Source organism: Pygocentrus nattereri, chromosome 9, assembly GCF_015220715.1.
Source record: "Pygocentrus nattereri isolate fPygNat1 chromosome 9, fPygNat1.pri, whole genome shotgun sequence".
NCBI classification, from domain to species: Eukaryota; Metazoa; Chordata; class Actinopteri; order Characiformes; family Serrasalmidae; genus Pygocentrus; species Pygocentrus nattereri.
This window is the reverse complement of record NC_051219.1, coordinates 29324599-29351875: the sequence shown is the minus strand read 5'-3', so window position 1 is coordinate 29351875 and position 27277 is coordinate 29324599. Positions and strand designations below refer to the sequence as shown.

General features: G+C 39.6%; 1 protein-coding gene across 4 annotated transcripts; it reads left to right on the top strand.

Annotated features, from left to right (window-relative positions):
* The first annotated feature begins 579 nt into the window (after positions 1-579).
* Positions 580-26607, top strand: LOC108432721 (solute carrier family 41 member 1). 4 transcript variants are annotated; one of them, XM_017706788.2, is made up of 11 exons: positions 580-684; positions 2306-2613; positions 9416-9523; positions 10152-10223; positions 12022-12166; positions 12555-12701; positions 17246-17390; positions 18721-18800; positions 20482-20616; positions 21548-21696; positions 23065-26607. In XM_017706788.2, the coding sequence occupies exons 2-11, from the start codon at positions 2314-2316 to the stop codon at positions 23236-23238; spliced, it is 1455 nt and encodes a 484-aa protein (XP_017562277.2). In that variant the 5' UTR covers positions 580-684; positions 2306-2313; the 3' UTR covers positions 23239-26607. The 4 variants fall into 4 exon arrangements, with proteins under 4 accessions (XP_017562277.2, XP_017562268.2, XP_017562258.2 ...); XM_017706779.2 differs by lacking the exon at positions 580-684 and adding an exon at positions 695-896; XM_017706769.2 differs by lacking the exon at positions 580-684 and adding an exon at positions 934-1265.
* The last annotated feature ends 670 nt before the right edge of the window (positions 26608-27277 follow it).

The window sequence follows — 27277 nt, the reverse complement described above, 5'->3', positions numbered from 1 at the left end:
GTGTGGCCTTTGCATGGAGTGGATATGATGAAACCTCAACTTTCAGCATGTTTAAATATAATATTCATAGTAGTTTTTGTGTATGTGGAAAACAGCCTGGTCTGAGAGACGCATGGTGCTTGAATTAATGCTCCTGAATTAATTCAAAGTGACCTTATAAGTCAAATCTAAAGTACTTGAATATGCAGCTGTAGTAACAAACATGTACCACCAGCTAAATAATTGTATGTGTGGACTAAATCATAACTTAGATCTTTTTGACCTGAAAGATAAAAAACAGAAACTGGTGCTGCAGATAGCAAATCAGGAGCAACTAAAAGTGAAATGTAGCTTACAAAAGTGCTAACAACAGCACTTAACTGCATGTAAATAACAGTAATACTGAACTGTGATATCAGATGAACCGTAATAGTGCTCATAACGTGGGAGTTGAAGCCATTAGTTAAATTTAGCTTAAAATAGGGTAAAATAAATTAGATTTGTCCGCACATGCTCTCCATTCAGAGCCCACGTGGAAACCCTTTGGGCAGGACTTGCTGACGACAGTAGTAGATGACACGGCGCATGCGCAGACGCAGGCCGGCGCCCTGGCACAAAAAGCAAAAGTGGCCGTGCAGCAAGAAAACCCCAGGCACAGACTTGCATCCTGGAGGCTTTTGACAGCTGCACTGTGCCTTGTGTTTGGTAAATACCCCTCTGCCCCGTAAAGCATGACAAAAGCAGACCAGTCCTCGGCACCGCTCGCCGACGCTCGCGCCACAGCCTGGCTTTCACTTTCCGTGATTTACGCCGATTTCGGATGATCACCTGATTGTGAGCTCGTCTGTGATCTCCACCCACAACGCAGACGCACGCAAACATCTCAGTGCAAACACAAAAGAGTCTAATGCAGAACGGTAGGCTCCCTCTCTGTGCGTTTGTGTGCATGCTGGTGCAGAAACACGGGGAAGGTTGGATGCAGCTCCTGTCCCTCCACTGCTCTGCTGCTTGGGCTGAATGGCAGATGCTTTCTGGCCCACTGCTAATCCGCTAAATGCTACATTGCCGTTTGTAGTTTTGTGGGCTGTAGAAGTTACAAGCAATGCTAAACTGGTGCAAACCGTTAGAGAAATCGTAAATATACGTTGATAAAGAGCGCTTTAAGGACGTTGGCTGGCCCTTGACTGCACTGACCTTTAGTCATTGGCCGTTTACCCATAAACCAAGTCTAAAGCAACGCAAAACATCACTGATGCTGGAGGCTGACCGCCTGCTGCCTCCTTCAGGTGCAAAGTGAATTGTACCAATATGTTGTTTAAAGGGAACCCCTACCGATTATTCATGTTTTCTGCTTAGTTAAATGATCAAGATGTAAACAGTGTCATTCCGAGTGGTGGGATGTGACTCTGTATGCTCATTTCTAACACATTGAAGAGTATAATGCCTCTAAAAGCTACATGACAGAAAGCCATTACAGCCTCAGAGCTAAGACAAAATTTCTAGATGATTCAGTTTGAAAGTCATTCAGTTTGATGTGAAATGAGGGTCACTGTATAGATATTTTCCAGGTTTTTTTATTCAGTGGTGTTGATAGGAACCAGGGGTCATAATGTCTACCACACAAATATAGGCATTTTAATCGCTGTCCAAAATGACCAGTGAATCTACCTGTGTCTACTGAGTTTTTACAAGTAATGTTGATAATGGAAAAATAGTGCTAACTTTGAAAGAATAGTACAAACTGCATTTATTCCTTCAATGTAAATGCATTTTTCAAAATACATTTAGCTTAAAACTATCATAAAACAATGTCTCAGACAGCAGGCAGTGTATTTATGCCAATGTCTTATAATCATTTTCTCTGAGGTAGTTTTTAGAGCCATTAAACACTTCTTAAAGATGTCTGGTTCTTGTCATCACCGCCGGCTTGGTATGTTCTCTAGTTACATCTTAACTATGCAGTTCTACAGTTTTAAAATTAGGTGGATTTGCCCTATGAAGTCATCTCTGTAACAAATTGTGAGTGAGGCAGGGTTTCTAGGCTAGTTGAGTGTTTTCTCTCTATGATGGGTAGGGTTGGTGTGAGGGGGAGGTAAACCGTGATATTATTGGGGAATATTTTTCCCTGTCCACTGGTGCATGGTGATGCAATTAAAACTCGGAAGACATTTTAGAGGCAGCCAAAACATTTTGAAACAAGAATGTTGTCTTTTATATGATTCCAGGTTGGCTTCTAATACTTAAACCATATTCTGTGCTGAATGTATAGCTCTGTGCATGACAAGTGAACCAAGGTGACTTGTTTGGTGTTCTGTGTCTGGCAAAGGCTTCACTATGCCCGCAGACGAGGTACGCCAGAGGAAAGGAGGAGGTCGGAAGAAGTCTAAGAAGGGCAAGGGGAAAGGGCAGGGTGGCAGTGCCAATGAGCGGAGCAGCAGTTTGAATGGACAGGATGAAGTGCCTCTGCTTCCTCCCATTGTGCCACCCAAGAAACCTGTGGAGGAGAAGAAAAGGACCATTCAGGCCAAGACTGAGGAGGAGTCATCCATGGCCATCTGCCTGCAGGTGCTCGTCCCCTACCTGCTGGCTGGGATGGGGATGGTCATGGCAGGCATGGTGCTGGACAACGTGCAGGTAGGACACTTCTGAAGCTGCTGCTGCTGTTGCTTGAATTTTATACTGATAGTGAATACATTACAAATACCACTGCAAAACCTCATATCTCCAAAATGGTGACTTGGAACAATGGCTTCCCGGCTTTGAATTGAAGTTAGTGGAACAAAATGTTTTTTCCAAGTCAGGTTGGATCATTGTATTGCTTGAAGTTTCAACACAGTAGAAAGGGCAGCTAAAAACTTTTTTTGTTCCAACAGCAACTAGATAATATTCATTGAAATGTAAGTATATGCAAAACTTTGTGCACCCAGGTCAAAATATATGTTTAGTTTATTTTCAAAATAAAAAGTGGAAAATACTAAACATAAAATAAAAAAATGTGCCATAACTTTTGCACAGAACTCATTTAATGTTTCCCCAATGTGTTAAATCAAGCAAATTATCAGTAATAGAGCATTAAAATGTGCAGTAGTGTGTTCTCTGTAGAGGATGTGTTCACTTATTTTCACTTGGAAAATCAACAGTACGTTATTGGACCAGGGCTTCGCTGTATATGAGGAGACAGTACTGCAATAACAGGTTTTTCTGACTCAAATATTTATTTTTTTTTTTTTAGTTCAAACCACACTTGGATGCATTTTGCATGTGTTTGCACACAAAACAGGAATTCTGTTTAAACCTTTAACCTTTGAAAAATGATAATACATATAAAAATAATAATAACAATGTCTTTATTTAGATAGCACATTTCAGCATCTCAAAGGGCTTTACAAAGAAGGGAGCTAAAACAAAAGTCCTGTAAAAGTGGATGGCAGAAAACAAAGAAAATGAAGGCAGTGAAACTGAATCCATAAAAACTACAGAATAATGAGTCTTACAAGCCATTTAGGAACTCAAGTCATATGGGGAAGTCTTGCCCTCTCACTCATGCAAAAACCAGTGCAATGAGTTCAGTGAGAACCTTTCAGGCCAGATGTCGCTGGGTTCGGCGCAGTGGAGTGGGCAGAGGTTGTTATAGACTGATGTGGATGTATAATAGATGAGAGCAGAAGTGGTGGGGTGGTAGACGGACAGATGAGGATTGGATGGAGAGTTTGCTGCGTCACAGTTCTGTCCCAGGGCTCCCTCTGTGGAGCTGAATCATGTCTTTTCTTTTTCTCTCTGCTCTCGTTCTCTTTTTTTCCTCGTTATTTCCGTCTTTCCCATCTCTCCTTTTTCTCTGTCCTGTTTTTTTATTTCTCTTACCCACTCTCTTTCGCTTTTCTCTCCTTTTTGTCTCCTCTTTTTTCTCTGTCTCTCCCTCCCTCCCTTTCCCTCTTCTTTCTCTGTTTGCTCTCTGCTTTCTTTCTCTCTTCTTTTTTCTCTTTCTCGTCTTTTCTCACTCTCACTCTTTCTAACTTCCTCGCTCTCCTTTCTCCTATTTCTATCATATCTTCTTCTGTATGTCCTCTCTTTCTCTCTTGCTTGCTCTTATTCTATTTCCAACTCTCCCTGTCTGTCTGTCACTCATCCCTTTTGTGGTCCCTCACTCTCTATTCTCTGTCTGCCAGTAATCAGCCCATTTACTGCCGATAAGACAGAAATGCAGGCAGAGCGGCACGTCAGCATGGCTAGTAAGCTAATATTGAGCTAATGCTGAGCTAATGCTGAGCTAATACTGAGCTAACACAGGACTAGTAGTAGGGGACAGTGAGGAAGGACAACAGCACAGACTGAGATGGCTATCGACTACAGAAATTGCTAATAGAGGAGGAGGGAGGAGGAAAAAGATGGGAGGAGAGGAGTGATTGGTTGGGGGCAGAGGGGGCAGAACAGCTCACAGAATGGAGAAGAGAAAAGAAGATCTCAACATGTGTTTCTGTCAGCGGCTGAAGCTGCTGGACTAGAGGGCTGAGCAGAGAACTGAACTACAGTGGGTGCGCGGGAAGAGTTGGAATGGAGGGTCTGTTGTGGAGACAGTGAGTCACGACAGCAGTGACGAAGTGAGGATTCCACATGCGCGCGCAAGCACACGCACATCTACCTCAGGACTGGTGCGCTCACACGGATGGTCGTGCCGGCTCGGTGTTCTAGCAGCACTCTGGGACTCCGAGGGAGCAGCATCTCTGGGCACACGTGTGCCCAAAAGGAATTCAATACTTCACAGAACTTTAAGGCTTGAATTCTTCACATATGGAACTGTCAGCATGACATTTGACATCTGAGGGGAAAAGATCCCGAACCAAAACTCAGGAGGACTAACAGACACATGATGACTTACATGAGCAGCTGTTCAAGAAGAGACTTTGGAAGCTAATACTAGCAGCTCTCAGAACTTAATATGTTTTTCGCTTGTTTTGGCAAAGTGAAAAGCTGAGGATTGTGAAAAAAGTAGCTTTACTTATTTTCCAGCGACAGCATCAGACGTTTGAAGGGAATCTGTCAAAACTGGAAACCCAGGAGGGTCCACTACTGACTTTGGAAGCTAGCATTAGCAATTTTCACTTCGATGTGAAGAACTAAATGTTGTGAAAAAGTATGACATTTGAAGAGAAATGGTCAAGAATGGAAACTAAGGAGGACTAACTGACTCACTGACTTTAGTTAGCGTTTAATGACAAGAGTTAGACGGGAATGTTAGCAGGTAATAAAGCTATTTATGTTTTCTAATGTAAAAACTAAGAATTTGTGAAAAGTATGATATCTGAAAGGAAATGGTCAGGAGGGATAACTCATTGACTTGCTAGCTGGTTGAGAAGGACTTTGGAGGTTAACGCTAGCAGCTAAGAAGACTGGACACATTACAGTTTAGAACTGTCACTATTAACTCATTAAGAGAGACTTTGGAGGTTAACGCTAGCAGCTACAAAGTCTGGATACGTTACAGTTTTGGAGGCTGACACTAGCAGCTAAGAAGACTGGATACCTTAAAGTTTAGAATTGTCATTATTAGCTCATTAAGAGCGACTCTGGAGGCTATCGCTAGCATCTAAGGAGGCAAGATAAATTTTACTTTATTGAAAACAGATTTGTAAAAGGACTTTTTTCCTTTTCATTAGTCAACAAGTCAGCGTTAAGTCATGCATGGCTTTAGTGTGTGATAGAGACAGGAATGACGTTTAAATGCCTTAGTGAACGCAGCCCTCCTTATCCCATCACCTGACTTTTTTGGGCCCTGTTCTGCCGATGGTACGCTGTGGAGAAGAGGACAAGGAGCCGCTTCATTTCTTCACTCTCAGAACATTGTGTTATTCCATGGGAACACCGAAGTCTTCTATCCGCTTTGCAGGAGTGACGCTATTCGGTGTTAGCTTCTGCAGTTGACTCACAGCTGTCGTCAGAGTTTCTCCTGGTCAAGGGGGGGGCTGAGCTACACTGCTTTTTGTTTTGAGAGTTCTGACCAGTTCCTCAAACCACAGCAAGTCTTCTCTGAGCTTTCAGACCCCTGAGAGTCATCTGTGCTGGGGATGGGGTAGCAGCAATGGTGGTCACACAGTTGGAACTGGAGCTGTGCTACCAGGGGAAGAAACTGCGAGGCTTCACCTGTAAACTGACCCGGTCAGCTCATGGCTTCCTGCCGGAAAGCTCCTACCTCATCGCTGCCCAGGTCATCCTGCCCTACCTGGTCTCTGGGCTGGGCATGGTGGCGGCTGGACTCGTCATGGATGTTGTTCAAGTAGGGCTATTTTACACAGCGTTTGGTGTAATGTTTGACGCAGGTTGGCATGTCAGTAGTATAGTGCACCACTAGGCTTGTCACAATAAAGAATTGTCTGCTTGCCCTTTTTTGAGCAGATCGCAGTTATTTCCCACAGTTGTTAGCTTTCATAGTTATATGTTTACATTGCAGCAAGCATATGAGGTGAGTAATGCTGTTTACTTGATGTTTGTTAATACCTTTAGAGGGCGGCAGTGAGTAATGTAGGTTTATTTGATGTTTATTTATTTGATGTTGTTAAAGTCTTCTTTAGAGGGTGGAGGTGAGTACATTTTGTTTATTCAATGTTTGTAAACAACACCTTTAGAATGTGACAGTGAGTATTGTTTGTTTTTTTATGTTTATTAGTAACCCTTAGAGGTCAGCAGTGAGTAACGTTTGTTTATTTGATGTTGTTAGCACCTTTAAAGGGTGATGTTGAGTAACATTTGTTTATTTGATGTGTATTAATAAGTTATAGAGGGCAGCAGTGAGTAATGTTTGTTTATTAGATTTTAATAAGAGCTTTAGCAGAAAAGATGTTCTGCTCACCTTGTAGTTGGAGTTTTGACCTCTAGACTGCTCATGAATAGTGTTGTTGTTCACATTGTAAATGGCTTTTAATTAAGCATTGTTTGTTTCTGTTATGTTGTGTTTTACAAAAGTGTCTACAAGTTTGTAAAATAGGATTAATGTATAGTTATGCATATATACATAGGGATAAAAGGTACTGTGCAAAAGTCAATAAAAGATTGCACAAGAACGGGAAACCTAAATGAAAATTGAGTGGGGGGAAAAACAGTTTGTAGAAATTCAAAACATACAGGAAATGGGACTTCTGTTAACCTAGTAGACCACCCTGCCGCCACCAGATGAACAGCTTAGATTAAAGCTGCCGTCTTTTAGAGAGAGAAAATCAAGTTGCTTCAGATCTGAAAACATCCACAGGTGTTTCTGTCCATCCGTCCACTGTGAGAAGCCAACTCCGAGCTATGAGTCTGAAAGGATGTGCAGCTGTCAAGAAGTGCTTATTGAGCAAAGGAAATAGATCAAATCTAAGTCATCATGCAAAGAAGTTGCTGGTGTTCTCAGAACAATAGACTAACCACCCCAGAGACCAGACCTCCACATCACTGAATATGTTTAGGATTACTTGGATAGTGAAAAGCAGAAAATGCAGAACTTCATTTAAACCCCATCAGACAAATAGTGCTTAAACCTTTCATCTTTGAAAAGAGGAGAAAGTTAAGCTGCTTCAGATCTGAAAACATCCACAGGTGTTTCTGTCCATCCTTCCTCTGTGAGAAGACCACTCAGCACTATTGGTGGATTGTGAGAAGCACAAAATAGCAACCACCTTCTAAGACTGAAATTGGGAGGTGTGGAAGAATATTTCGTTGAAAAAAATGAAAGTAAATCTCCTGAAAAAAATGGGAGAAAAACAGTGGACACAATACAGAACTTCTAATATTTTGTGTAGCTTTGACGCTTCAGCGTAATTTCTGTTATATTTTCTGATGCTGAATAATGAATGGCTTTTATTTAATGGCTGTTTTGATTGAATATGTGGTAAATGAAGGGTGGTCTCTGACTTTTGTACAGTGCTGTGTATATGTGCCAAGTTAAAGTGATGTGATATAAATAATACTACAGTGTTCTAACAATGGCATTAGGCTAGACTGGACGCTAGCCTTCGATCTCATTACAGTCCTAACAAGCTCGAGGTGAGGGCTTCTCTGTGCCTGTTGTTTATGATGTGTGCGTGTGTGGACTTTGAGAGGAGGCAGGTGGTCTGGGCACCGCTCTAAGCCTGGTAATTGAATTGGGAGTGAGAGAGAAGAGAGGGAGAGTGTGGCCTGAGTGAGGAGTAGAGATGGGGGAAGTGCTGGCTCCCTGGATGAGGCTGGATGACGATGACGTTTCAGCAGCCTCACTATCAGTCCAGGACGCCGAGTGGGTTATAAATACTTGGCTGAGCGGCACCACATCCCATATCTGTTTATTTAAACATCAGGGTTATTTTTAGAGGCTATCTTGTGGAACAGAGAACACTCAGCTCACTGACTTACACCTGCCAAAACAGTCAGAGCAATTTGGAGCAGACGGTTTAACATTTATTTACTCTTTGGACTTTTTTTGTCTAATGTGTGGTAATGCGTCTCTGTGGACCACAGACAACACCATTATGGTTCAAACAGCTGTTTGACAGATATAGTTTTTCTGATTTGCACAGCCAGCTGTTGAACATCTATCTGAGTATGTGTATTGTGTGATGTGTGAGATACTATATGAGGTACTGTGCAGAAGTCAGAGGCCACCCTTCATGTGTTTATTTTCCTGTCAAAACGAGCATTGCATTATTATTTTTCAGGAGTTAATTCAGATGAGATATAAGATAATTGCATAAGGCAGGAGAATGTGAAAGGAAAATAAGTACATTTCTAAACTTGGAGTAGTATAGTGAATGTATATTACTAAATTGAGATACCTGGTACCAAAGCCAGGATGAACACTTGGCTTTAAAATGTCGTAAAACATTCACTACAAGAGTTACAAGAGTTTTAAGTAGTGGTTGACGATAAAACATAAATGTAATGCAGTACTTGTTGATACACGACCCCATTTGCATAAAGACATTTAGGTTTACTAAGGTTTGATAAGTTGATAAGACTTATGATCTAAGATTTTTACTCGACATGTCACATACAATTAAACAGGACTACATGTGTTCTGTTAGTCATGACATGCAGTTGGTCAGTGATCTTTATTACTGATCACCTGTTTTCTCTGAATGGGATGTAATTTGACATAATGTGATGTAATTTATCATAATAATAAAAAATATCATTATGTTGTTCAGCCATAGTTTCACTCTGTAAGTAGTATGATCCTCAATGTGCAGTGATTCCATAGAACATAAAACTGTTTTTCTTCTACTTTTTAAAACATTTATGATTTGTGTTTTAAATATATTAAGGCTCCACACAAGCCAATGATTTTTATATAGCAGAAATTGTTCTTTTTATTTTTGAGAAGTGAAAGCATAATATTAGAAAGATACATAACAGATTCAGTATTGTTGAATTGACAGGACATGATATGTGCCATTTTCCTCATGAATATTGTTGTGTGTTTGTTTTTCAGCACTGGGATGTGTTTAAAGTCATCACTGAGGTGTTCATCCTTGTGCCAGCTCTGGTTGGCCTGAAGGGGAATCTGGAGATGACCCTGGCCTCTCGTCTCTCCACTGCTGTAAGCTCTTTTAAAATTATTCAGGTTTTAATTATTTTTTGTTTGATCTTTTGTCTTTGTTTTCATTTTGACTCCGCAGTAGGAAAAAACAAACTAAGCTGTGAAAACAGTAGCTTTGAGATTCATAATGGTTGTGATGTCACAAACATGAACACATCTACATATAACAACCTATTTAGCCTTCTTTCTCAGAAAAAAAAGATATTAAACCGTCACTGGTGTGGTACCCTCAGGTATGCGTCTTCAGTGCATTTAGTTAGGGGACATAATTGTGCCATATTCCATTGCAATTTATTTTTTCAAGATGTATTTATACTACACTCACTATCTTGTCAAATATGTACTGATCTCCCGGGAAACAACTTCATGTTGAAGTTATTAGAAGTGCTTTAGCCCAGACTGCTTTTTGGACAACGACCAATACAGGGTTGAACACGGGTTATATACATACATCAGTCTTTGACACAGTTACAAGGACATCTGGTTTAAATGAAAGATTATGTAGAGTCTTGAAAATGGTCATAAAAAAATAAAGAAAAATCCAGGGAAGATTCTGAATATGAGTCCTTTCACTCACATTCATTTTAACTTGCTGATGTTTTGTCTGTGCCCGTGTCCATCTGCATAGGCGAACACTGGACAGATGGACGATCCTAAGCAGCAGTGGTTAATGGTGTGCAGCAACCTGGCCCTCATACAGGTAAGTTTGGTTTTACAATAGTCCAGTGTTTATCTACATACAGCCACAGTGCTATTGATATAACAGCAAGCACTCCATCTTGCTGAGTGAACGTGAGTGCAGCAATAGAAAGTAATCCAGAAATCACTGAACTGCATGGCTGACATTAGTTGTTTCATAATAATTGCCGAGTTGCAGCAGATTTAAAAGAGCCCAGGTTTATTAAAGCGCACAGCTGCAAATGCCATCAGAACAGATGTTTTCAAAGCAGTGCCATTGCGCAAGATTAAAAGAGATGATGGAGAGTGCATCACACAGCATAATTTTAGATCCAGCACCCAAAATAATATCAGGAATGCTTTTGATGGTCTACTGTAAGTGCTTTAAATACAGTTGTATGCAAAGGTTTGAACGCACTTATCAGTCCTCTCTTTCCTGAGCTTTACAGCTCTTTCAGTCTCTGCTGCTGCTCGTCCCTCTCCTGCTCTGTTCCCTCTCTCTCTTTTTAAAGGCGCTTAAGCTGCTGGCCAGATGAGAATCAGCTGGCTGTCATTAAAGGCAGCGAGCACCAGAGCCGAGAGGGAACGAGAGCTCGCCGCTCCGCCTCCCCGTTACCACCCCCAGCTGGCAGCTCATCCGCCTGGGTCAAATGTAGTGGCCTGACATTTTCACTACTACATTGTCACTACTGAAACACAAAATGTTTTAGTTTATAGGCGGAGCCTTATTTTAGCCACACCCCTGTATTTTAGAGCAGGTAGTGAGACTGTATCCCTGTCCCTCATGGCTGCATGGTAAGGAGTTAGATCCCATTATTTTGAAGTAAATGTGTCCTAAGGTCTGAAAATCATTGAGGAACATTAAGTATTTAAGACCTGACACACATTTTCTGCGATTAAGTCAACTTTTTTGTGTTTCACAAAAAAAAAAAAAAAAACTAAGATGAACAGTTTTGTGCACAGTTATTTAAAGTTGTGTTTGCTTGTCATGTACTGGTGAAGTTTTTGAGTTCTGCTCAAAATGAGCTAAAATTGTTACTACCGAAAGTTTTGATAGTGTTATGATTGTTTCAGTAATGACAAAATGAAATGTATAATCATTTGTTTTTAAAGTTGATCACTCTAAGCAAAAGGATTTTAGCCTGAAGTCTAAGTCAGTTGAAAGTCTGAAATGTGTTTTGAATTCTGACTTTAACTATGATGCATGGAATATTTATTCAAATTTTCATGCATATTTTCCATTTAACATATTGAGAAAAAGGTAAAAGATTAACATGTGCCATAACATTTGCATGGGCTGCATTTTAGTTTTTTCCCCATATGTTACAGTCAGCCAGTAAACAGTAATTGTGCATTTAAATGTGTGCTACCTGTAGTGAAAGTGTTAACTTCACTTAGAAAATCGACAAAGCATCACGTCTGTTCCTCTGCATGCGACTGTATGTGCTCACCTTGTCTTTAGCAGATGTTTAACTACATGTCTATTACATTAAATTCACTTTACTCTTACGTAACCCTAAAGCGAACACTCACTCTAAGCCTAACTTTACCCACAATCCAAAGCCTAAGTCTAATCCTGCTTCTAACTCTAAGGCTAAGTTTTGTCTGACAAGTTTAATTGTTTTTTTTTTTTTTAAGTAAGCTCTAAGAGAACAACACCATGAAGTGTGACATGGAACAGGAGCCTCCTTTTCTGCCGAAGGGCAGAATGAACTAGCTAATAGCTCAGTCATTAGTCTAAAAAACACTGGACAGTCATTAGTGGTCAGAACCCCTCTCTGCTGGTTGATGTTAAATTAGTGACCTGCTTTGTCTTGCAGGTGCAGGCCACTGTGGTGGGTTTCCTGGCAGCACTGGCAGCCGTGGCTCTGGGAGCTGTGTCCAGGGGAGGAGTCGAACTGGACCAGGCTGCTGTTCTCTGTGCCAGCAGTGTGACCACTGCATTTATTGCTGCTCTCTCGTTAGGTACGGTGATATTTACTACTGTACTTACTGTATCCACTTCCTTTCTGTTTTGGCCTCCTGAATCACTTTACTGTCAAGTACACTTATATGTCCATGGAATTTGTCTGGTAAAATTGCACTGCAAATATAATATCTTGGCGAGTGAAATTATCTTAAATCTATTCTGTGTGTCTAATATTTCTCATTATGGCATTGCTGTTGCAGTGTTATTAAATTGTTCAACCTATTTCTCTACATTTTTACGTGTTTCAAGCAGCTTTACTTGGTTTCTGCAGACAATTCCCATTTAATTCAAGCTCTTGTAAATCACTCATTATAATATCCAGTATAGTTGTTTATAATGTCTTTATTATTCTATTGTTGTTATGTAACACTGCTGTCTCTGCAGGGCTGGTCATGATTGGCGTAATCATCGGCTCCAGGAAAGTGGGCATTAACCCGGATAACGTGGCTACCCCAATTGCTGCCAGTCTGGGAGACCTCATCACCCTCTCTCTGCTGGCCGGGGTCAGCAGCACCCTCTTTAACTACAGAGGTAAACAAATGCATTACTTAACTCAAAATTGCTGCATTCAGGGTTGAAGTGGCATAAACATGATTTTTTTTTTCTTGAAATGTGGCTCAGATTTTTTTTCAGGACCACCAAATCAAATCTTTTCCAATCAGACTTGAACTATTTTCATATAGGCTACTAGAACAGATTGATGAATTCATACAAGGCCACGTGAACATAATGAGAATAATCTACTTTAAATTCTTTTGTTGACCAATTGCTTTTACTTCATTTTGAAACATAGAACCATAGAAATACTTCTACACCTCCATCAACAGGGCAAAAGAGAAAGTACAAATATAATAATAAAGAATAGCAAGACAAATAGTAGTAATAATTCAACTAATTTCACAAAGTTTCTGAAGAATTAAATCATTAAAGTATAAACAGATCCTTCAGAGTGGTTTGATGTAAAATGCTTTTTCTATAGAAATTTACTGAGGCAGAATTTTTCAAAGTGATGGTGAATGGAACCAGATGTCTGTAGAGTATATAATCCCTCTTAAAGCTCCCTCACGAAAAAGAAAAACATTAAAAGATTATGAATAAGCTGCTGAATGCCTGAGACATTGCTATACTTCAGGTTTGTAACACTCCAGATCCCTGGTTCCTATCACCACCACTTTAAAGAAACCTGAGTTTCTAGGTTTCTCAACAGTGAAAATCATTTCAAGCACTCAGAATGACTTTGTTTACACCTGATGAGTTATAGATCAGTAAAGAAGGTAAGAAAATATGCTTCCTTGAATTCTTTCTTTTTTGTGCACTTCATTGCCCATGTGGAAATCACTGTGGTCATCATTTGCTGTGGCCAGCTGTCAGCAGTTGATAAAATGTGCTATGCGGGTTCGCTAAGGGCATCAGTGACAGATAGGAGTCACTCACATGGGTTCATGAATGTGAACTGTCAAGTCAGAAAGATCAGATCTAGGTTTTAAACGGGAACCTTGACGTGTATTTAGCGAGTGGGTTCTTATTGTAGTGACAGCAAGGCTCCAGTAGAGGGCAGTAGACACATTATATGTAGGCTGACCATGTCCATGGTCAAGTGTTGGACTGATGGGTTACACTAATGGAATTACATTTATTAGACTATATATTTTCAATCTAAAAAGTTTTGTCTTTCCTTCACAGAAGGGAGCTGTATACACCCCTTCATTTACACATGGTAAATCAGTCACCCATGATTTCATTCTACATTCCAGATCACAGAAACACTTTCCTCATTTTTTAAAATAAAAGACTGGTGTAGTATTCAAACACGGTTAAAGGTTTGTGAAACCGATTATGAAAAAAATGAAAGAATACAAGAAAAATGTAGGAAGTCTAAGCATGTAGCATTTAAAGTGCTTATATTTTTGTCTTTTGCTTGTTTTTTGTATATTTCATTTATTTACTTGAGGGCCTCTTATGACACTTTTGTGTACCAAAACATTGATTATTCATTTTTACCTGACTGCATTTCAATGTCTCTTTATCCATTAGAATTAAACAGGCTGTTTTTGTTTCTATGCCCTTTTGGCTGATCTGTGTAAATGAGCTCTGTTCTGATTGGCTGGACTACTTCGGGCTTCCCAATTCCCTCCCAGTTGTAACTTCATGAATTAGCAGGAAGTAGAATAGGTTGAATAAATGAGTTCATGTAAATGTGTGATGACATCACAAAAATAGTACATTCAGAACGGGGTTTCACTGTATAGACTGTATGAACTGTGGAGGGAACAGTATATTTTGAAGCTTTAACTTCCTTTACACACTACATTATTATTGTTTTTTTTTTTAAGTGAGGAAAATTGTTCAAGAATCTAGTTATAATCCACATTTTTGGGAATATTAGAATTTTACTTTCAGCACAAAAATCCTTATTCTGAGCAAACTACTTTATACTCTGAAATACAGGACACATTAAATGGTCTGGCTTATGCAGTTTAAACATAAACAGGGCTTTCTAGCCCTACTATAGACATGTTTCAGTTTCTTATCAGTGGTCTGGTATCCATATTTCAGTTGTGCAAATGAAAGAAAAAGTCAGATCCAACTTGATAGAAACTCCCAGTAGGGAAATCCTTAGTAATTTAATTATTTAAAACCTTGCATATTTATCTGGGCTGTAGACCTCAGCTGAATTGCTGCCTACTTCCTTTTTTACCCAAATGGTAAATGGTTTCTATATGGGTATTGTATGGCCGGTTTTTGGAACTTTAACAGTGTTTGCATATTACTTCAAACTCCTTGATTTCAAAGAAGCAAGGGAAATTCGGTCTTCCAGGGTATGAGGTCTTTAAGACCCATGTAGTGCAGTATGAAGGGTGTAGGGAGTCATTTAAGGGTGCTTGCACACCTCCTTTGTTTGGTCTAGATCTTTGGATGTTTTTTAGTTTGGTCTGAACCAAAATTGCAGGGGTTAAAGGTGCCTTGGTGGAGCCTTCAGATGGGGAAGTTGCTGAGGTCTGGCTGGCAGCCTGATATACTTGTGCAACCAAAAATGTGGTCTCATTCCAGATCAAACTGAGCCATGGTTTGATTTGTTTGCTTTTTAGACAAATTACTGAAAGCTAAGGCAGGCTATCGGTACCTGATAAACAATAGAAGAGAAAAATGAGCTGCAGTAGCACATGGAGAGAGGAGACTTAATATTTAACTGGAAATTTGTCTGATGAAAAAGTCAAATGTCAACTTGAAAAAAAGTCACCTTTCTTTAATTTCTAAGAGGATGAGAGAGAGGATATGACAGAGTGGGAGAACAATGCCACCTGGAGATAAAGAAACTGCAGCGGTAATATGTAAAAGTAGTATAGAGGCAACAAAATTAATCCATTTATTTTTTTCCATTTAAACAGAAAAACTACCCACCAAACTAACAACACGCTGATGTCAGACGCATGCATTCTCCAAACAAGTCAGTGTTGATTATAGAAAGACACAGCGCAGATAGGTAATGACGACAGGTTCTTTGGTGCGTTCGCTAAATTGCAATGTGAAACCAAATCTACTCAGTGTTAGAAAAACATGAATTGGCTTGTCATGAGGCAGCTTCCTCCTTCACTGGACCCACTGCAATTTGCATATCGCCCCAACCTTTCAACAATCGGCGCCATCTTCACCACACTCCACCTGGCTCTCACAATAAAGACACCTATGTCAGAATGCTGTTCATAGACAGTTCAGCATTCAACACCATCATCCCTCAGCAGCTGATTGGTAAACTGAGCCTGCTGGGCCTGAACGCCTCCCTCTGTAACTGGGTCCTGGATTTCCTGACCAAGAGACCCCAGGATAAGTAATAACACCACTAGATCCACCATACTGAGCACCGGTGCCCCTACAGGCTGTGTGCTTAGTCTGCTGCTGTTTACTCTGCTGACTCATGACTGTACTGCAAAGTACAGCTCAAACCACATCAAGTTTGTTGATGACACAACTGTGGTGGGTCTGATCAGCAAGAATGATGAGTCAGCGTACAGAGAGGAGGTACAGCGGCTATAAGACTGGTGCGGAACCGACAACCTGTCTCTGAATGTGGACAAAACTAAGGAGATGTTTGTTGACTTCCGAAGAGTCCGAAGGTGACCATCCCCCCACTTAACATCACTGGCTCTGCTGTGGAAATCGTCAGGAGCACCAAGTTCCTCGGTGTCCACATCACAGGGAACCTCACCTGGTCCCTTAACACCAACTCCATAGCCAAGAGAGCCCAGCAGTGCCTCTACTTGCTGTGGAGACTGAAGTAGGCTCATCTCCCCCTCCCATCCTCACAAAGATCTACAGGGGATCTGTGGAGAGCATCTTGAGCAGCTGCATCATTGGCTGGTTTGGGAATTGCACCGCATCCGACTGCAAGACCATGCAGCATATAATGAGGACAGCTGAGAAGATCATTGGGGTCTCTCTCCCCTTCATGATGAACATCTACACCACACGCTGCATCTGCAAAACCACCAGCATTGTGGACGACCCCATCCATTCCTCGCACAAACGTTTTTCACTGCTGCCTTGTGGCAGAAGGTACTAGAGCATCTGTGCCATCACTGCCAGACTCTGTAACAGCTTTGTTCAGTGATCAGGTCAAGGCCTGATCTAGTGAGCAGATCAAGGCCTGATCTAAAAGCCCCGCTCACACTCACACGCATACTCCACACACACACACACACACACACACACACACACACACACACACACACACACTCACTGTTTAATTTATTGTATTTATTGTTTCTAGCTTAATTTTTTGTTTGCACACCACGTCGGCACCTTCGCACTTTGTACTTTTTGTTCCTTGCTGCACCGTGTTGTTCCTGGAGGAAAATAATTTCACTCCACTGTGTACTTGTACATAGATGGAATTACAATAAAAGCCTCTTGACTTGACTTGACTTGACTTGAACCTTGGTCCAGACTTTCAGGTGAGATATTGTTACACAGTTACTGTGTTTGAGTCATCCATGTTTAAAAGGGATTCTAAAAGTTTGTGATTATTAAGAGTGTAGATTTGAAATGTATTACCGTCTGTATGTGTTTTGCTGTAGATATCTGGTACCTCTCTCCCTTGGTGTGTATGTTCTTCCTTGTGCTGATCCCGCTGTGGGTTGTGATTGCTCGGCGGAGCCTTCAGATCAGAGAGGTGCTACGGTCCGGCTGGCAGCCTGTTATAGTGGCCATGTCCATCAGCAGGTACGCAGTAGTATTCTATTTAGTTCCACATAAAAGACAGTGTAGTCGGGGGTATCCAATTAGACATGGTAGCTGTCAAATCAAATCTGGTACCTTTTTGCACCTTGTCCAAAATGCCTTATAATAATATGTTGTTACAGTAATTTACATTAAAGTTGATGCTTTTTTTCTGTCTTGGAAAGTTACTATTTTAAGTAGACATGGTTTGTTATAACAGTGACTGTATATGAGAAGAGAATAGTTAGTCATTTGATTCATTTGGTGTATAAAAAGAGATCATATATTACATCTCATGAGTGAAAGAAGCACACACTCATGCAAAAGTTGAAAATAAAGTATACAAATCTGCACATTTTACTGCACAATTACTGTTTATTTTCAACATATTGGAAAAAAATAACAATGTGGCCTGTGCAAAAGTTTTATTTAATCTATTTAATCTAATCTATTATGTTTATGTATATTTTTCCTTAATATGTTAAGCTAATTAGAAATTGTGGGAAAAAATGCCAAATCTCAGTTTGGTAAATAAGAGAGTCCAGCACAGTTTGGTGTTTTTCCTGCTCTTACTCTCCCAACTAAACCTGGCAGTTTACCAATGATAACTGTGCAGGAACCCAAGACCAGAGTTTCCCCATCCCTGTCCTGCATAGTGCACTACACAGGTCTTAAAATAATGGCTCATGCACTCAAACAGTGCATAATGATGTCCAGAAACATCTGTTTAGTATCCAGCCACTTGCAGTTCTCCACTGGACATAAAGTTTGGTCCAAAAAAATAAAGAATCTGTCAAAAATGAGGAAACAAATGCCTCTACAACTCGACATTTCTGCTAGCTCCCCTATGGGATTGTAGTAGTATATTTGCACTAAGCTAACAGCGATTCAGATGAACATTTTTGGCCGTTCTAGTTTAAAAGTGGATATTTAAAGCTTGTCAAAGACCATCGATATGTTTCACCTGTAGTGTTTAACAGACATTAACATTTATTTTACCTTGTATGTGGCAGTTTTACAGTGACTTTCAGTAAAGATTCCTGACAAAGAGCTGCCACTCCTTTCAATTTCTAACCACTTACTGAAACCTGCCTAGATGACCGCTTGTGTTCACAGTCAGTGACGTATCTAGAACTGCCAGAAGGCCTAGAGTGATGTTTTTAAGTTTGTTTTCTGTAAAGGTAAGCAAATCTACAAAATATATAATCTGACCAGGGGTGTTCAAAGGCAAACTGTTTTGTGTTTTATGTTGTGATTCCAGTACAGTAGGTCATAGTTTACTTTTTAATGTCACTGTGACTCACCTGTTCTTTCTCTGTTGGTTTCTTTCTAGCTTTGGTGGCCTGATACTCGACAAAACAGTCAGTGATCCCAACTTTGAGGGCATGGCTGTCTTTACACCTGTCATAAACGGTCAGTGGATGTCAGCATATAAATATTTGCTTTAGATATTTACTTGTGGCTGCACATAAAGTGGTGCTTAAAAGTTTATGAACCCTTTAGAATTTTCTATATTTCTGCTTTAATTTAATCTTAAACTTCATCAGATTTTCACACAAGTCCTAGTAGTAGATAAACAGACAAACATGTTAGACTTAGTCATTTATTTATTGAATTAGATATCTAATTAAGGTCAAATTTGAGCAGAATAACAAAAAATTCTAAAGGGATCACAAACTTTCAAGCACCACTGTGCTTTATACAGCCTGTACTTTGCTTTACGTGTGTGTCATGTCTAGATAATGTCCAGATAGGACTTATTTACATTCTGTTTGTGGCTGCGCACATAAATGCCTCTCTGTTAGAATCCTGTTTTGCATGTGCAGTCTCACGATACATGCAAAACCAAGGAATTCTCTTCTCTGAGCTCCATATACACTACTGATGCACTTCTGTTTAGAAGGGGTGGAGATAATGGACCTGAATAAATAGGGTATCGCTGTTTAAACAAAACCTTCTATATCCTAAATGCAAACTGCGTGTTGCTAATGTTAATGTATGTCAGTGTCACATGATCTTATTCCAAGTAATTTTGGTCTGAGTGACCAAGTTTTTTTTTTATTATTATGTTTTTTGACAAAATGAACAGCCTTATACTTTAAAACCCAGCAATAAAGCATCCTCAAATGTGCATATTTCTATTGTCTGTAGAAGTCAGCTCTTATTTTTAGAAGAAGTCCAACAGCTGTTATGAAACACAACCAAAAAGATACTGTTTAAGGCAGTGGCCAGCTGTTTTCTGGCCCAGGCTGCAGAGTCATGCTCTGCTGCAGGCTGCCTAGGGCTTACAGGGGTTTCAGTGATATATGAGTTGTGGTGAATGTTTGGAGTCAACAGTCTAGTCTGGTTTAGATTTCCCTTCCCTGCTTGCCTGTGTCTCTCCTCTGCCACACTCCAGCGCTGAGGCAGAGTGATGCAACATTATCCCTGTGGAGATTTCATGCTTTTTAGAGAACAACAAAACAGGCGGGTAATGGCAGGCGATAACGCAGATGATGAAGAGAAAGATGTCTTTTATTCTTATTATCTTGATTTATATATTTTGACTTGAGTTTATTGAATTCATCTTCTCTGTTGATTTAAAATTTTGCATTTACTGTTTTAGATTTTGTGAAGGTTCAGAAGGTTTTTGTTTTCCTCTTAGCTTTAGGCAGATAGTTTTTCCAGCTCATTTATAAAAGACAAACATTCTCGAAAGAGGACAGTGAAGTGATGGTGATTGAGTGAGGCATTAATTTGATACCTCATTAATGGCTTTTGTGCTCGCTGAGAGAATGCACCGCCTACTGCTGCCAGCTTCACTTTGGCTGAATCAAAACACGGAAAAGCTATAAATCTTTAATTTCATACTTTGGTGGTGATGAAGAATGTGGAAAAATGTGTAAATGAATAATTATATCCTCCATAATCCCATGAAATTTCTTGCTGCTTTGGATTTCGCAAACACAGTCATGCGTTTTATTGATATCATTAAGAAAACTTAATTGAGCATCTCTGAAAACCTTTATAGGAGAGGAGAGTAATGCTCTAAACTTAGTGTTATTACATTTTGTTGTTTTAAAAATGTGTTTTCTCTCCTCTCCATGCCTCTCAGGTGTTGGTGGGAACTTGGTGGCAATCCAGGCGAGCAGAATCTCCACCTACTTGCACTTCTGGAGCATCCCAGGTGTTCTGCCCTATAAGATGAGGCAGCACTGGCCGAACCCCTGTGTGACCTTCTTTTCTGCAGGTCAGTCTCTCTGTCAGTCAATTGGAGCAAAACTGAATGCCAAGAGAAGCAAATGTGTTCTGCTTTGAATCTTCCAGGGAGAGAGTTAAACCTGTTAAATGAGCTGTTCTTCACATCCAGACAATATTTCATCACATTTATGCTGTTTTCTTTTTAATTACCTGACAATATTTCATTACACAATCCTGTTTTTAAATAGTCAGACAATTTCATTAAGAGTGCTACTTCTAAAATTTTATATAACAAAAATTTTTCTTTTTTCTTTTTTTTTGAACACCCCAGTTAATAAATGAACACATCTTCTACAGAGAACATGCTTAAATATGGCATTTTTCTACACATTTAAGTGCACAATTTCAATTTATTTCCTGATTTTAACATCTTGGAATATATGAAATATAAAATGTACTATAACCTTTACACAGGGCACATTTTATGCTGTATTTTTCCCCCTGATATGTTAAATTCAGGAGATATTGTTAATCAACAGTGTTGATCAACAAAACATTTGACCAAGGGTGCCCAAACTTTTGCATTGGACTGTATAGAACCATAACAACTCAAAGAACTTTCTCTATGATGGAGAAACTGATGTACATGGTTCTTTAAAAAAACTTTTGCAGTGTAGCACCATTGTTGTTACAGGTCAAGCACAGTTCTGTGATTTCTCTGCTCAGACATGTCCACTAAACTTCTCAAGAACTGAAACTGAGTACCTCTGGAGGAGCATTTTTATATATATGTTTGCTTTTATGATGCTCAGGCATAGTTCCTTGATGAAGTTTCCATTAGGGACAATAAAGGATTGTTTCAATCAAATTCAGTTTCAGTCAGTTCAGTTTTAGTCTAATTTAATTGTGGTTTTGGACCAAGAGGGACAGTTGTGTGTCTGTGTGTGTGTGTAGTAGTGTATTTTCCTACCTTTCCTCAGGAGTGAACTCTAAATCAGCGCGAGTACTTTTCCTGCTGGTGGTGCCGGGACACCTGGTCTTTCTTTTTGCCATTAAAATGCTGCAAGGTGGCCACACTGCCATCACACTGGCCTTCACCTGCTGCTACCTATGTGCTGCTCTTCTCCAGGTCAGTCCAAACACACACACACTAGAGCTGCAATAAATAGCTGCATTGACAGTAATGAGAAAGTGTGGCATTTTATTGTCAACATTGTATGAGGAGAAATACATTTGCATTATTTATTTTTTAGCACTTTTTACAACAGGACTTGCACCTTCAAAGTTCTTATAGAGTTGAGGGTAGGAGCTATTTTGGCAACACGCAAAGGATCAACAGCAAATTAGGTAGTTGGTCATAATAGAATTAACAACCATTTGTCACTGTGTTTTGCACACTGCGAAATTAGACCTCTGCATTTAACCCATCCGTGCAGTGAAACACCCACACTCCCTGGGGAGCAATTGGGGGTTAGGTGCCTTGCTCAAGGGCACTTCAGTCGTGTCAGCCAAGGGGATTGAACCGGCATCCTTCCAGTCACAAGGCTGGTCCCCTAACCTCCAGCCCATGACTGCGCCCCATTTGGCTTATCAGTGTAAATAATGGCAGTGGTGCAATGGGTCAAAGTGAGAGGAAACAGCAGAAGACATGATAAATTAGTTGAGTAATCATTAAGATTCAGTTATTATAGAAATAATTGTTCGTTGCATTTCTCACTCACACATATTCTTGCACTCTGTACCAGTATGTCACAATGATCCATCCAGTTACACAATTCAGTTTGGCTTTTAGATGTGGAGTCTGGACCTTTAACATGCTCCGAAAACAATTCCTTGACATTATTAAAGTGAAAAAATGTGCCCTGTGGTAGTTTTCCTCATTATTTTGCACCACTGAGATGTGAGTGAAATCCAAGGACTTGTAATAAATATGTTGATGCAGCTGTTGAAGATGTAGCAGAGAACAGATAACCCTGGTGTTAGGAGAGAAGTGCTCCAGCAAGCAGAAATTTGGAATCCTAGTATAATAGTTTAGAATCAATATACAATTTCAATCATATGAACTAATTCGGTTGCAGATAAAGGAATAAAATGATTCTATATGTTCATCCTGTTCAGATGTTTCATGTGAGTAGTAGGACATTAGATGTGCCCTGAATATTGATCAGCATTGTAGAGGATTCTAAAATGACATCAAAAAAGGTTTTAGCAATTTTAGATAAATATCTAAAAGACCTTTTAGCATTTAATTATATTTAAATCCACATTTTGAGTTAATATTGTCTATAAAATTAAGAAAAAAACTTTGAGCATACCGTTCAAATAATTGAAATAAGTTGCTGTAATTACAAAGAACCACTTTAAGTTCTCTTTCTGTTGAGAGTCTTTAAGGAACAAAAAGTGATTCTTCTTCTGCAATACCTCAAAGAAAACTTTTTCTGGCACCTTTATTTCAATAAGCAGTGTGATTGATTGATTGATTGATTACTATCCTCAGGTGGGCATCCTGCTCTATGTGGCTGACCTGATCGTCCGGCTGATGTGGAGGAAAGGCCTGGACCCAGACAACTTCTCCATTCCCTACCTGACAGCTTTGGGAGATTTGCTGGGCACTGGATTCTTGGCCTTGTGCTTCCGCCTGGTCATGCTAATGGAGGGGCTGGGCCTATGAGAGGCAGCCCGTCACCCCCCAGGCCTTTAGTGGTACTCCATTAAGGCAACATCTTGTGGGCTAGCACCGGTGGTCACTGGGAGGTCAAATACGGGGGTCCAGATAAGAAAGGACAAAGACCACTGTTCTTGTGGGCTAGCTGGTTGTAGATCATTTCTCTGGGACATCAGAAGGTAAACTTTGACTGGCAAGAGCGACTGTCTGTGTTAAACTTATACTGTAATACCTGTTCTGTGGATGTCGTCCTGTGGCCTTTGATGTTGCCTTCACACATACATCCACCTACAAATATTGCAGGGCTTTTTAATCTAAAGAACTACAATAGACTATAGGTATTGTTTCTGGGTTGTCCACTCATCCACTGTGCCATGTATTAACTGAGCTTAAATGTGTTTAAAGTTGTGAGGACTTCAAAGGATGCAAAGATTTCCACAAGTTGAAGGGTTGATGGCCACCAGGTCTACCTTCGCTCTCTCTGTTTTGGATAGTTTCCGTGATGGAAGGGATACTTACCTGTTAACTGAAGAGTGAAGAACGTTAAATGATTCAGAGCTGTATTGAAGCTCATTCCAGTGCTGGATTGAATTACAGAACAAAATAAGAATAATTCTCAAAGGGACCTGACTGGATGGGGGAGATTTGAGGTTTAGCTGCTAAAAATGTCACCATGAAGACTAAATATTCAAGTTTTCTTAGATTTCTTGAATATTCCACCATGAAGATGAATATTTTGAGTGTTCTTGACTTGCCTTTCAGTGACTTTGTCTCACTATTTTTGCACAACTGAGAACTTCTCTTCTGTACATTGTGACTGTCAGTCATGCAGATTTTAAAGAAATGATTCAGCAAAAAATCTAATTTACACAGTTGTCAACTTCCCCTGGGCGTAGTCCACCAGACAAGATGTCAAAATTTTGCTTGTTTTGTGCTGAAGCTGTAAAGTTAGCATTGCCAGCAAACACTACAAGTGAGTAGTCAACCAAATCTTCTCTTGAACAACATCCAACTCATTATTAAGGTCATGCAGACTTGTCAGTATGGTGTAGGACACAGTACAACTTACTGTAAACTACAAAAATGAACAAAACTTTGTTGTGGAGGCAGGTGTTGGGTCAATTTGACTCTCAGAATCAGTGACTCCCATCACATGCATGCACGTCATGCAAACATATGGGCCCTAGATTGTTTGTGACTTTATGTTTGTATTCAACTTCAACATTCTAGATCAAACAGTTGTTCATAAAAAGAAAACCAGTAAAGCTTCCTGTAAACCAAATACACAAATCCAGTCAACCTTATTGAAGACCTGGATGCAGTTTAAGTGGGTTGAGAGACGTTGTGGGGATGCATGTATATAAAAAATTTGGGTGACTATTGACTTCTAGTGTTAGCAACATTATCCTCGTAGCTCCAGTTTAAAACTAAAGAAGCAAACTTTGGACACCGTGCCTTTGGCTGATCAGCTACATCTGGGGTGTAAGTGGAAATTGTGTTTATTAAATTTTTTCCCTTATTATTCCTTTAACTTTTACTAGAACAATACACTGACATGTTTAGGGTAGATATGGCAGTTTTATTTCAAACACCTTAACTTGAAGTACAGGTAACCTCATTCGCATGCTTTTGTACAGTTTTCTTGCTGCCCTCCAATAAGGTTTTGATAATTTCACTGTTTAACTTATGTCTGTACAAAAAGGGTGTTACACTATATTTCACAAACTGAAATGACTTAGAAAGGACCACTCTACCACAGCGTCTGACAGTGTTCCCTCCAGCCCTTATAAACTGCGATGAAATAAACAAAAGCTCTAAATAAAATCCAGATGGTTGATTTCTTCACTTCAGCCACAATTTGAAATAGGCTTACTGATAACACAAATCAAGATAACTACTACATTGTGCTGGCTAGTGTACACAGTTAATATTTCAGCTCTCATAGTGTGTGCTAAAGGTGCGGTTTCTGTTAAAAATGATTTGTATTATTGCTCCAGTAGAGCTCCAACTATTAGTGAGATCATGCCATTTAAGTGAGCTTTTCTGTGACATCAGTCCTGCGAATTGTTTGAAACAAATCCTAATTAATGACGTTTTTCTGTGTGGAATTTGTCAAGTAGTTTTCCTCCTCAGCCTGGAAGAAGTGCTGACTGTGAGTCATGGTTGTAAATTTATGAGAAAAAAAATCCAAAAGTGCTTACGAAGCCCAGTTGGTACTGCACCTGCCAGATTACAAGCACTCCACGTTCTAAAACATGGTACCAGCTGTTAGGCAAGGTTATCCATCTAATTTCATCATTTTGAAGACTCGTACAAACTTGGATATACAGTATTAATCCTGCATCCCATGCAGAGTAAATGGACAAGGGATGGGCCAAAAAACTCCAAAGCTGATCTGAAAGTGAACATTTCTCAGTATTATTTGCAGTATTGTTAAAATATAATGGGAAAAAGCTGTAATACACAATCATTTCACCATGTGTATTTTTTAATGGACCTCTTGAGATGTACAGAAAGTCATTCAGAGTGACTTGATGTGAAATCATGTAAAACATGAGTTACAATGTCTAACAACACAAATATAGCCATTTTATTTACTATCCAGAGCCACCAGTGAAGCTACGTGTCTTCTGAGTTTTATATGTAATGTTCATGATGGTAAAATAGTAATTAAAAAAAATAAATAATAAAAAAAAATAAAAAAACACTTTTCTCTTACAATGCACTCTATGTAGCCCTCTTCCTTAAAAGGATTTTTAAACAATGCAGTTTAGGCCAATATGTCAATCATGAGGCTGCATATTCATAACCATTTCATGTAGTAACTTTCTGTGCATGAGCTTTTAGATGCATTAAACTCTTCAGACGTCTGGTTCCTATCGCCACCACTGCTATTAATTATGACTCCTTAAGTTTCACTACATTAGAGCATTTTACATTAAGCATCTCTGAGTGACTTTATTTACATCTTAAAGATTTAATTATGCAGAAAAAAATCAGTGGAATTCCCTTTCAATATCAAAGTAAACTTAAATAAATATAACTATGACCACCACAATTACTTGTTTACTGTAAGCATGCATTATGCTGGCACATGTTTCTCAAGGACACTGTAGAAGTACTTATTTTCACATTTATTACCACTTTGCAAAGACAGTAATTGTACACCGTTATGAAAATTTGAAACTGTATGATCATCGGGCTTCATACCATGAAATATGGTATGAAATATTTATCACTAGAGTCAACAGATAATGACTGACCGCATTGACCATCACTTTGTGCTCTCTCACCCTCTAGATTACGGAAGTATTAGGTTGTGTTTTGACCTCTAAAGCAGTTCTTCAGGAGTAGCTGACAAGGAAGTCAGTGGATCTGTGCACTAAAAAAAGTTTCACTTTTGGTAATAATTGTGCTATGATATTTTATTCATGTGGAAATGGTTTGAAGTAAATTGAGTGCATCACGGTTTTGACAGAAGAAACAAGACTAACTCTTCGTGTCTTGCTTGCACCCACTAAGTCTTCTGTTTAGTTATGTTACATTTTTATGAAGACGGCTTTTGAAGAAACTTGTTTCTTTCTGACCTGTAGTGGCTGGTAGCACCTCGCCCTGGATGCCGCAGTTTAACAAGGAGGGCACTGACGAGGGTCTCCGTTCACCCTGACCACAGCTATGCACTGTTTACCCAGCCTGATGCGTGCTAAATGAAGCGGTCACTCTGTGAGAAAGCCAGCTTTTACCATTTTTACTTCCAGAGATGCTGGACTGCCTGAGCAAAGCTCGCCAGCCTACTTCTCAGAAAAAGCAGCCTGAACTTAAACTTCAGCAACAAAAGTAGCTGAAAGCAGATTATTTTACAGACGGTTGTGGATGTGAACTTTCACTGAAAAAAGTGATGCAGTGAATTTGATTTGATTTGAATGTGTAGTTAATTTGAATGTAAATGTTACATTAATAGTTTTGTCTTTAAAGGAACACTTTGGCCAAATTAAAAATGACCATTGCTACAGCTGTTGTAAACATGCCTTTTCACCTCTTACAG

What these genes read in the sequence shown, in the direction of transcription:
- LOC108432721 (XM_017706769.2), top strand. Translation starts at nt 1,232, where the DNA reads ATGCTGGAGGCTGACCGCCTGCTGCCTCCTTCAG. An exon ending in TGGTGCTGGACAACGTGCAG is followed by an intron (nt 2,614 to 9,415) that starts GTAGGACACTTC and finishes TTTGTTTTTCAG; the next exon opens with CACTGGGATGTGTTTAAAGT. An exon ending in GCAACCTGGCCCTCATACAG is followed by an intron (nt 10,224 to 12,021) that starts GTAAGTTTGGTT and finishes TTTGTCTTGCAG; the next exon opens with GTGCAGGCCACTGTGGTGGG.